At 39.1% G+C, this 12,650-nt stretch overlaps 1 protein-coding gene across 9 annotated transcripts in view; it reads right to left on the reverse strand.

Moving 5' to 3' along the window:
- Positions 1-12,650, reverse strand: part of CEP128 (centrosomal protein 128) — a 345,597-nt gene that overhangs the window by 65,861 nt on the left and 267,086 nt on the right. For all 9 annotated transcript variants that reach the window (XM_074327098.2, XM_074327095.2, XM_074327093.2 and 6 more), the window contains one exon: positions 4,682-4,731. In XM_074327098.2, the coding sequence (XP_074183199.2) occupies positions 4,682-4,731 (50 nt within the window). The remainder of the gene's footprint in view (positions 1-4,681; positions 4,732-12,650) is intronic.

Genomic DNA, 12,650 nt, shown 5'->3' on the forward strand with positions numbered 1-12,650 from the left:
ATCATATTCATAATCATCTAGTCTTCTCATTTAAAAGAAAATGAAAAGTGAGATGGCTGTAAGTTTGCATGAAAGAAGGGGCATACATGTTTTCAAGAGATGTACTCGTCTAGTGAATGACTTAGTAGCATTTGAAAGCTGTTCATCACTAAGCATGATACTCTTTGGAGCGATCTGCATTCTGGGAACCACAAAACAACAGGACTGTAAAAGAAAGAAATCGATGAGAGGTAAGTTGATGATTTAAAAATGAAAACAAGAAGCAACAGCAGGACCTACCACTGCCAGCCATCACAAGTAAGGTGTCAGTCACTGAACACTTTTCAACTAAACTGAGAAAAAATGGATTACCTTTGACGTCTACTTAAAATGACCCAGCTGATCTCCAGTGGATGAAAGAAGGGATTTGCTTGATCAATGTACCTCAAAACCATATGCAAATGGGACTCATACTGCACCACACACACATTTATACAAGATAATACTTGGTTTTTAAGAGCAGCGGACAATGTAACAGCAAATGAATCACTCACACACACACACACACGCACACCCGAGCCAGACAATGTTAAGCTCCAGTAAAAAATTTTCCCAATGACCAAATGCTTTGTAAAAATCACTGTTAAATACATTTGTCTCCACTGTTTGATTCCTCCCACACTCTCCTTTCTGCTGTCTGCCCCCCTCACCATTTGATCCTTTTCCTATCACAATGATTCATACCACTCCTGCCAAATTATTCACTTCTTGACCTTTTGCTTCAATACGTTCAAAAAAGAAAGGAGAATAGAGCAGGACAGAAAAAAGGAGGGAGACTGAAAGTGTGTGTGCGCCCAGGAATGACAGAATTTGGAAGTCACCCCAAAACTTTTTCAACAAAATATGAACTCTAGGACAGAGATGGCTATTGTTTTTTAATGGGTGCGCCTTTGAGAGAACCAGGAATAGGTGCTACACAAATAAGAGACATGTATGGAGGCATTTATTTGTTTCTTCAGTCAGACGAAATTTACTGAATACCTACCACGGTGAGGTGCTGTGCTAAATATGTGGATGTTTGAGAAAGCAAGACATCAGAGTCATTTTGTAGGTATGACAGGAAATTACAATTCTTCGTATAGTAAATTTTTGTTTCAAAACCTAAACTCCTTTGCTAAATGAATTCAAGGACTTAACAAATATTTATTCAGTTTTATTGATTATTTTCCTTTTGAAATATTCTTGGCTAAGCTTCATGGCATTATGATCTCCAGAAATTATTTTCTTTATGTCTTAGACTCCTTTGCAGGATTTTCATCTTTAGCCTGTTATTTAAGTGTTTGTGTTCCCTAGAGTTCTGGCTTAAGTTTTCCTATCTTGCTGTTTTCTGCCTATCCCCCTGGGAGTTCTTATTGGTCCTATGACATTTAGTAGCGTCTGTGTGAGATGGAGACCAGATCTAAAGACACCAAATTCTGACTGTCCTGTTCAAACTCTTCCTGAGATCATATGTGAATCCCCCTCCTGACATTGCCACCTGGATGTTTCAAGGTACCTAAACTGAAAGTATCATAAATTGAACTAATTAATTTTCCCTTATTTCACTGACTAACACCACTATCCATGAAGTTGTCCAATCAAGAAACCTAGAGTCATTCTTAGCTCCTTCCTTTTTACTTCCTAACAACCAATTTAAAAATTCCATGAATTTTTATACCCTAAAATATATTAAGAAACCACCTACTCCTCTTCTGTCTCTGTTACTACCCAACCCAAGTCACTAGCATCTCTGGCCAACATTTGCACCAATATCTGCTTAACTGGTCTCCCTGATTTCAATCTTGCCTGCACCCAACGATTTTACAGCCAGTTATATGTTAAAGATGCAAATTTGATCATATTGTCCTCCTGTTTCAAACCCTTTGTTGTTTTCCCATATACAGAAGGTAAAATCCTCCCTCCTTCACGAAGTCCTGTTTACCTTCCAAACTCCTGTCTTGCTTCTCCTCTCTGTCACTCATTCTGCCATATAAAACTTCTTCCGGTTCCTTAAACATGACACTGATGCTTTCTTTTACCTCAGGCCTTCACATTTCCTAAACATTTTCTTATCTTCATTCCAAACTTACCAGTGCTAACTCATGGTTTTCATTTAAATATGGACTTTCTTTGGGATCGTCTTGCCGCTGTACCTCAGGTCACCCTTCCCACCTTCAAGCCCCCACACTTCTACCATTATCTCCACCAAACAAAGGCAGGTGGACATGTTATATGCTCCCAGTGACTTATACATCCCCTCTAGTAGCATTTTTTAAAAAACATTTTATTATAAACACCTATTTAACATTCTTTTTCCACTGTTGTACAGGGCAAGAAGCTATCCAGTCTACGCAACTTGCCTTTGTATCCCTAGCACCCGATGCCTTGCACAGAGAATTGGTGCTCAATAAATATTTGTTTAATGAGTAAATGGAGCATCTTTCAGTTACAGGAAACCGGGAAAGGTTTAGAGATAAATAAACACCTACAACGCTTAAGGAGGATAATATGAAATGCAGAGTGTCTGTTATACATAACTATAGGATGATAATGAGGAAATAAAATTGACTCCAATTTGGATACATGGGGATTTGCTAACACTGCAAATTGGAATTAAATATTTAGCTCTCCCTTCTGGGATAATCTAATCCACACTAAACCCTTCTGGAAGGCCATTTTGTGATTTTACATTACAGATGAAAAAATAAGCACAGCAAACTTAATTGAGCTACTCAAGGTTACCCAATGAATCGGAGACTCAGACAGGACTTAAAACTCAAAGCTGTCAATCCCCAGTCAATCACCAAAAACAACAACAACAAAAAACACAAAAAAACAAAAACAAAAACAAACAAAAAAGCTACTTTGTCTTTTTTCCTCCCCAAAGTTCTATTGTGTGATCATAGGACATCAACCTACGTCTTCCTAAAACTAACATCTGTGATATTTATGTTTGAATATGGAAACTCAGTAATGTAGGCACTTTTTGAGATATTTTGCTCTAGTCTTTAAAGTGAAAGGCGTTATGTGATGTGTCCCTGTACTCTTGTGCACTCTGAGAGGTGTCAGTTCCTTTTTTGTTCTCAATAGAGTATCAGTATTAGGCATGAGTTGCCACCACAAAGTGTCAACATGGAACTCTTCTGCTGTGGGACATCATGTTGGATTCCCTCCCTTGACAAATGCACACAGTTAGCAGGCATAGTCCATTGTGCTCGACAGACATTTTGGTAGAAAATGCTGCCAGTATTTAATAAATATTTGAGAAGCAACATAGGCTATTAAATTTAACAGGATTACTGGTTCCAACATTCATATTGTGACAGAAATAAACTCAAAAACGTTTGTGCTGCCATTTCAAAAGGCCAGATGTGTACCAAGTACTCAATAAATATGTTTATATATGATATTCTGGGGTCTATGGCGAACATGATGCATTGCATAACCAAAATGCTTCAGAAAGCCTTTATTACCTTCTCTGTACACTCATCTAGTGCACATAGAAGCTTTGCTTTTTATAACAAAAAGCACTGCTGATAATAACTTCTCAGGGCGAGTATGCACTTGAGATTTTCCCTAGCTCCAGACTGGACCACCAAGGGCTCTTTCTTTTTATACCTGAATATAGCTGAAGACGTTAAAGAATTTTACGTGTACAAAATTGTGGCTAACCCATGCCACTTTTCTTAGATATATAGAACTATACTTTTCTTGATCATTTTTATATAAGTTACATAATTTCCTCTTATCAGACACAGCATCACATAGAAGAATCCCCAATAACAGAGCATTTCTCTTGCTCTTCAGGCCTTGCATGACCCACCTTTCATTTGCCAGGAGCAAACATCTTTAACCCGAAAGCGCTCAATCCAGTTCATTCTGTCCCTCTCCAGTCCCGCCTTGCACCTCCAGGCCCAAGAAGAACTCTGAATGTCCAAAGTATTTACTGTTCTTAATCCACAATGTGACATTAAGTGAATTGGTTCTGTCATGTAAATATAACTGATTATGTTTCCCCTAATAAAGATAGACACTTGTGTTACCCATTTGTAAGTTAGCTCAATGTGAAAGAAAGAGAACTTCTGTCAGATGCCAAGTTAACATCAATTGCTCATGCCATGGAAATGTCAATTAAAATTCTAGTACAACCTTTGAAACACAATTTTCCAATCCAAGAAACGTGTGTAAATCCACAGTGAATTGAGAGGCATACAAGGTATGTCTTAAGGTCCACATATGTGCTAATATTCTTGGTTTGGTCACTGGGAGATGACATTCATGGAGCAAAATAGTTTTGACTTTCACTTGAATATGTAGATTCCATGAATTCATCCTCATTCCTCAGCCCTGTTTTGGGGGAAATGACTTTGCAAAGACGTTGATTTCATTTCTTAATGCTGCAGTTATACCAAGGAATAAAGGGTTCCTTTAAAGAGCAGCATGAAAGCTGACTTGCCTTTCAGCTTTAGGAGATTATAAATGCTCTCAAACACTTCTAAAAGGCAGCAAATTCCAACTTGGGCTTTAAAGTTCTGACTTTTTTTCGTTGTTGTTTTTTTTACTCCATTTGTTATCACTATGTGACAATATTAAAGGCTAACAGAACAGAAAAACAAATGTTTTTATCCCCAGGACACCTGCCCTAATGGAGAATTTACTTTACCTGCAGAGATTCCATTTCTTCATCTTTCCTGTGGGTCTCCTCCAGCAGATCTACAATGAGAAAGTAAAATACCCATCAAATTACAATGTAAAAATGGGTTACCTCTTATTATCAAACACAGTTCAGTCAGTAGCTTGTATAAACCGTTACCTTGAAAAATAATTTAATGTTTAAGTGTGAGGAGCAATGTAAAAGAAATGCCCTCTCATCCCAACCTATGCGATGTGGCAGAGCTCTGGGTCCTGCCAGACCTAAGCTAGCTGAGAAGCCCTGGGACGTCCCAGCTCTGGTGGAGATACCAGAGAACGAGACCAACTTGATTACAAATCCAAAATCACACCCGCATTTTAGAAATTTGGTCCAGGGCTTATATAACTCAAAAGTAACACAAAATTTTCTTTAAAAATAACCTTTTTTTTTTTCTTTTGAAAGAAAAATTAGAAACAAACCATTTGCTCTTAAAATAAACTGCCAAGCCAAGTTCCACTTCCAGAGTCAATTTTTATAACCAAATTAAAACACCCTGGAATAATGGGTGTTATTAATGGAAGTAGAACAACACCTTAGCTGTAAAGTCATATTAATTATCATTTCACACCAAAAGGGTGGGAAGCACTGAAGCTACATCTGACCAAGAGCTTGGCACCATCTCAGAGAAATCAGTGGCTGGAAGGGAAGGTAGGCAATTGAAGCGAGCTCTGTCTAAATGCATGTGTATAACCATGGTGCCTCAGTGCCCTACGTTAATTTATGAACTTGCTGTAAATATATATATATATATATATTTGGCAGGAAGAATGTTCTGCCTGCAGCTATACCACCCTGTGCTATGATCTTATTAGATCTCACAAACCTAAAGAGGGCTGGGCTGAGTCAGAACTTGGATGAAAACTGGCAATAAACACCTACAGCAGTGCACATTAATATTAGCATTTATTGGCCTTACTCTGTGATTGATACAGCTTACCAAGACACTGCGCTGCATAAAAGGAAAATGTAACTTACAGAAATTCAATATATAGCCCCAAAAGGCAAATGCAAATGTCTGTAGCAAGTGCTACACTGGATGCAGCAGGAAGTAGTAACACAGTGGGGAACCGAGTCATACTGGTATGTATCGTAATGGGCAACATGCTGGAATGTCAGGAGACCTGTTAGATGAGATAATTGATGGTGATGGCCCTTTGAGGCTGCACAGCTAAGAGAGATACAGACCAATGACAAGCAGTCCTCTCAAGAAACAATGTACTTGGATGAAGGACAAGAGGTAGTTTTTGCTCTGTATCCCAGAGGGGAGCTGACGTTGGCTTCCAGTCCTCCCATAATCAGAGTTACCAATAAGGTTACAGGAGCATGGCAATGTACTGAGGTGTACTTTTAAAGGGGTTTTTCATTGGCACATCAGGTTCTTTAGCTATATGGTGCAGAAACCAACTCAGGGTGTGGGAGATTAAGTGCCCTCAATCATTTGTCTTTTTGCATCCTTACTCATTTGCATTGTGAAATTGTAGTTAGTTCCATCAAGAGGTCACAAGCACCTACTGTCCACATCTTGCATCTAGGATGGCTTCCTGACTTGATTTGGCAGACTGAATAAAGCAGAAGAAGCTTTGTGCCAACCTGCCTTGAGGGTTCAAGAGGCTTCACACATTTTCACTTTTCTACTTGGAACTCTGTCACTGCCATATGAGCAAGCCCAGGCCAGCCTGCTAGATGACAAGAGACACATGGTCCAGGACTCTTCCCATCCCTGACACCTTGCAGGCTGTCCCAACTGGCAGCCAGCAAATGCCTAGCTGACCTGAAGATGACTCCAGACGACACAGGTGGGAGCCCAGGTGAGCCCAGTGCCAATTCTAATTCATAGAATTGTAACCAGAATAAATAGAATTTGGGGATGGTTTGGTACCCAACAATTGCTAAGTGATAGCAACCAGAATGCAGAATTGATTAGAAAGCTACAGGAGTAACCATTAGAGACGTGGGGAAAAAGAATCCAGACTCCAGAGAGAATTATAACTGGTCTGGGTGGGTAGGGATGTAGGGAGCATGAACTAATGGGCATTTTTACCCTGGTGCCTCTAATGTTTGTGTCACCCCACTCAAGATAAAATTCCATAAAGAGAAGAGCTAATGAGCTTAGCTTAGCTTTCCTGCCTACTGTTTGGCTAGGGGAAAGCATAGAGTACTTTTATTGATAATCCCCAAAGGATTGGAAGAACAGAAAGGAGTTTCCAAATGCAAAAACAGAAGAAGGAAGAAGGGTGGTACCAGACAGGCCAGAACAACAGACGTCTATTCCAACTGGTTTCAGTAAATTATGTCTTCAGCATAACACTCTTCAATGTTTGTGAGATATAAGATCACTATTGTGTCCCGATGTGGATGTAGCCTTCCTTCCTTCCTTCCTTCCTTCCTTCCTTCCTTCCTTCCTTCCTTCCTTCCTTCCTTCCTTCCTTTCTTTTTTGCTACACAACTTATGTATATCAGGTTCTCAGAGCTGGGCCCCTTACAATGAATTGCATTGTTTAATGGTATAGTGGAGCTGGAGTGATGGACAGTGGGGTCCATCAGCCATTAAAGGAAACTGATCTTGTTCCTCCGGAACAACTTAGCCAAATACCTTACCTAAAACACCATCAAACACCTTAGCTAAAACTTACTGCACAAATTTAATGGATATTGGATATGCCCCAGATTTGAATATGTCTTATATAGCCAAACTCAACTCACACGTCTGATAAAAGAGAGATGTAAAGTTCAGTCTACCTTCAGAACTTCATAGTAGAATTATTGCAATTAAAAATTATGTTCTCAGTTTTTTTCCAAATACATAAAGGCCACACTGCTCTTCCAACAAAGCTGACACCAATTAACAAAGACAACTACAAAAGAATTCTTATAATTGTTATGTAAAATGTAGAATGACCCTCTGTTCATCCTCACAGCCCTTCACCCCAGCTTATATCAAGAGTACAAGTGGACATGTTTTTAGTTTTCTACTCTATGTGGCAGCCCTTTCCTATGAGAACTTCCTGTTCCTCTTTATCATGCGATTTCTTTGAAATGTTCAGTCAAGGGGCCTAAATGACCTCTTCTGCCACAAAAGTGGGGCAGTCAGAGCACCTGACCTCCCAAAACTAAGCAACGCCAACAGGAATCCTTTTTCAGAGACGAACATGGATACCAGGAGAGACTGTCTCTCCTGAAGCAGCAAGCTTTTATTAGCTTGATGTTTCCAAAGCTGTGTTGTGTGTGTGTGTGTGTGTGTGTGTGTGTGTGTGTGTGTGTGTGTGTGTTTAACAATGTAAAAGGGACCTGTACACTAATGAAGCTGCCAAAGAAGAAAGTAGAGCCAAGAGACAGAGAGAGAGTTGGTCGAGGACAGCAGCACTCTGCCTGAAGCACACACAACTCCTGGACTTGTAACACTTTTTTTTTTCCCCTTTTCCCTAAATTAGCTTTAGTTGGATTGCTGTCATTTAAAAAAGTGTCTGAGGATATGGTTGGATTGAATCTTCTATCTCTATTCAGAAACTTGGAGAACTTAGAGGTAGCAAGAGCTTCATATCCTACAGTGAAACATTTCCTTCTACAATAAATAGAGGAAGACGTGAGGTTCGAAGAAGGCAGATGGTTTTCCTGAAGTTCTTGAAGTTTAGTGCTGGAGCCATAGCTCAAGGTCTTCTCTCCTGTCTTCCTGCCCCGTCTATCACATCATGCTCTCACTTGTACAACTCAGTACTTAATTGTGTCCTTTCCATACTGTTATTTTTTTAAAAAATTAAAGTTTATTGGAGTGATAGAGGTTAGTAAAGTTACATAGGTTTCAAGTGTACAATTCTGGAATACATCATCTATATATCACATTGGTTGTTCACCACCCACAGTCAATTCTCTTTCCATCACCATATATTGGATCCTCTTTACCCTCCTCTACCACCCTTTGCCCCCTTACCCTCTGGTAACCACTAAACTATTTTGTCTTTGTCTATGAGTTTTTGTTTCTTTATTTGTTTGTCTTGTTCCTTTGTTGTTTCAGTTTTATATCCTACATATCGGTGAAATCATGTGGTTCTCAACTTTTTCTGTCTACCTTATTTTGCTTAGTGTAATAATCTCAAGATCCATCCATGTTGTCGCAAATGGCACTATTTCATCTTTTCTTATGGCAGAATAGTATTCCATTGTGTATATATGCCACATCTTTTGTATCCAATCAATATCACTAATCATCAGAGAAATGCAAATAAAAAACACAATGAGATATCACTTCATACTGTTATTTTGAAAAATTCTCGTTTGTATTCCTCTCACTTCCTTTAGGAGTTCTCCGGTGGCAACAGCCAGAACTTTGAGGTCTTTATATCTATACCCTCCTTAACTACTGCTACTTAATTTACATCCCCCAAACTGCCTTCTCTGACTATATCACTGCTCTGTGCAATTGCTCACTTGTGAGGTGCATCGTTCAAGAACATGTGTTTGGAATGATGCACAGGGTTATTAACCTGTGATGATGAAATACGGTTAATGGGCATCGCTGAGAAGCAACTACTCTACTGCAAACAGGCAAGATGAGAGAATCAAGATGAAACCTCTGGGCAGGTGAAGTGACATAATGCTTTGAGAACTGAGTATGATTTAGGGCACCTCGTTATAATGAGCAAACTTGTTGTTTGTTCTTACCAGCTTTAGAACAAACGCGCAGCATGGAAAAAGCTAACGGGCTGCTCTGCTCCCTTGCTCACCACTGGCATGTTCGTGTTTTGCTTTATTATTCTCTGGTTTGCTGTTCAATACAAACACCAATTCAACTGCCATGCACATTGCTGTGGCTAAATGTGCTTCCATCAACATCAGTTAATGAAACATTTTTTTTTTGGTGAAAAGGGCAGCAGTCCTGTGTATTTTCCTTGGAAGGCCTCCAACTCTTTAAATGTGCTGATACTAACCCATTATGACATATAATCATTGCTGGGAGTTGGGGGGAATCCCATTTTTAAAAGGACTCCATGGATGAGAATCGGAGAATCCATTTGTTTTGTTTTGTTTTGTTTCCACTTTGCATTTCTCTGGAACACTCAGGATAATATATCATGACCATGTTTTTGGCTAAGACAGTCTTGTACCACTTCCTTTGCAGTCTTTGCAACTAGTGGTCTGGCTGTTTAAAGGAGGTGTGACACTGTTTAATGTTGATTCTGGTTCCTGGTAGCCAAGGAAGCAGATAGGTTGTTCCTTTGTTTACTTGCTTTTAAAAGGAGACTCATATCCAGGTATGTGTGGGCAACACACCCATCTACCAATCTGACCCTTCACAGAAAGGCTGGAGATTGAGTTTAGAAATGAGCAGTATTTCCTTTTACTATAAAATATCTCATCCACACTATAAGTCAGCCCATCTGGCCAACAGAGGGAAAGTTATAGAAACAGGGCTTGAAACACAATGACATTTACAACAACAGCACTGGGCAGAGTAAGCACTGGCAGCGGAATATGGTGAATTCATGACTGCAATATAGAGAAAAGCATTTAGTTTCTGGCTCCTATACCTCACCTAATAATTCAATGTTACTCTATGTGTCCTGACATTTACTTTAAAACAATAGATAATGTAAATTCTCAAAAGAATTCAATACTTTTTAAAAAGTAAATGTGAGCCATTCCTCTGGGTGGCAGGAATGGTATAATGAGATTGATCAAATTAAACAGTACACTACAACCCTTAAGAGGTCGTGAACGATGGGCCTAGCCTCCCAGAGTTGTGTACTAGATACTCGAGACACTCACTACATGCTGGAGACAATGGTCAATTTCTCTTCTTCTCCCTGGGCTCCCCAAATTAGAATCACTGGCATTTTAGGGACAGACAGAAGGGACCAATGAAATAATCTAATACCGGGGTTTTCACTTGTTTAAAAAAGAAGTAGAATTCTGTTTATCAATAAAATCATACACATTTCTGAGTGTATAGTATAATTAAACAATTTGGAAAGCTGAAAGGAAGCAGCGTGGTTAGAAGCAGACGCGAGGGCATGGGGGCCCAGCCCTCCTATGCTGGGGTCGACCCCTGTGCTATCATGGAGGGGCTACAAAGCTCCAAATTATGCTGATTGCAAACCACTGATGTAATCCATCCTCTTCACGCTTTATAGATGAGGACTGAGTTCAGACAGATCAGAAGTCTCTGTCAAGGTCACACAGCCAGTGAATAGAAGTACATGAACCTAAGCCCAGGGCATCTGGACGGAACAGGTGCCAGTACTTTTTCACAGAACAGTGGCCACCCTCCCTTGCCTTTCAAGATTTGTGTCAAAATGACATAGTATTCCAACCTCTACCATTAATGCCTACACATTGCTGATGCCGCTCTACACCTAAAGGAAACTTGGCTGAAACACTTGTGTAACATCAACAACCAGTGAGAAGACCTACAGTTAACGGCTGCCCACAATAAAGTTCCTCAGTTCTGGGAGACAAGATCAAAAGATGTGGCTTTGATGGAAAGCAAATATATTAATATTTGAAAAGGCAGCTGTTTTTGGCAAGGTGTGTTCAACATACAGATTATCTCACAAAATAAAACAAAAAATGTTTTAAATGAATGGATGACAATTGAATAGTTCCTCAGCGTAATATAGCTTTTGTCAGTAAATGTTTTTTCCTATTTTACTACATTAGTAAAGGGAAATAAAATAAATGAATAACAATATGACTCTACATTAGGCAAAAATACATCGAAAACAATCAAATGTTGTTGATTTTAAATTAACATATGTAAAACACTTAAACCAGTGTCTGGTACATAGTAAGACTTATATATGTTGGCTCTTATTATTTTTCGAAAATTACCCTTCAGTTTGCCTGCTCAAATCAGGAAAATGGGTGAAAAATAAACAGTTGCATTTTAAAACAAATAAGTTAAAAAAGCCCTCAAGTATACTGCTTTTAGACTCCATCTATGACTGGTAGCTACATTTTTAGAACTCTGCCATATCTACTGCCACCCACTGGTACATATCTGGATATACCATAATGAGTTAAGAGTTTTCCCATCAGGCCTGACCACAGAAAACACACAGGTTAAAATGAAGAACAACATTAAAAAAGTATGGCTATCCTCTGTGGTTTGTCTCAGACACTGAAACAACATACTGGTCTACAGATGGAGCCCAAGTGGTCCAATAAATGAAAGGTTTCTAATCCACTGTCTGTCTCTTGGGTATGCGGTAAAACATCCAAATACAGGTACTCATATTTTATTTGATGTCAATTCATTTCTGGTGAAACTTTCCATCTTGACAACTTTTGAGCTTTAAAACCTCTTCTCCACAAAACTGCTACACTACAGAAAACAACACAACACTCTACCCCATTCCACCGCATTCTTGGCTCTGGCATGGAGAAACACCAAGATAGAGAATGAACGTTCTAACTCAGGCAACTATTAAGATTTTTGTCATTTCTATTAGTAACGACAGCAAAGAAAGTAGGAACATATTCATTAGGAAACAGTCCATTGTCCTAAATTGGTTTAAGGACTGTCTTGTTCAAAAGGATGACATGTGACATCATTAGCAAAATGAGCACAATTTATAATCTGTTGTAAACACTACTTCAGGAATCAGTTTCATTCACTCAAATTCAGACATGAATTCATGTTTCTTCCTACATATACTATCTCTAAACTGCGTTTACCTAATAGAAAGCTTGGCTTTTATTTAAATTCCTTAGGTTGGAATGCAGTTTATTATGGACTTTGTTCTGGTTCTAGACTCATAAGGTTCAAGTGGGTATGCATTTTGGGTCCTATAGAAATCTTGGGTATTTGACTTGTTCTTTGATCATCTCCTGCCTAAAGAAGCTACAAAAGTTTGTGCTTGTTTCTTGATGCACCTGCTACTAAACCAGATTTACGCTTCCTAGGCCTTCCAGATTCCTGGATCTACCTGAGATCTACTCTAAA

The sequence above is a fragment of the Rhinolophus sinicus genome, chromosome 3 (genome assembly GCF_057876585.1).
Source record: "Rhinolophus sinicus isolate RSI-liver-muscle chromosome 3, RSI-T2T, whole genome shotgun sequence".
NCBI lineage: Eukaryota > Metazoa > Chordata > Mammalia > Chiroptera > Rhinolophidae > Rhinolophus > Rhinolophus sinicus.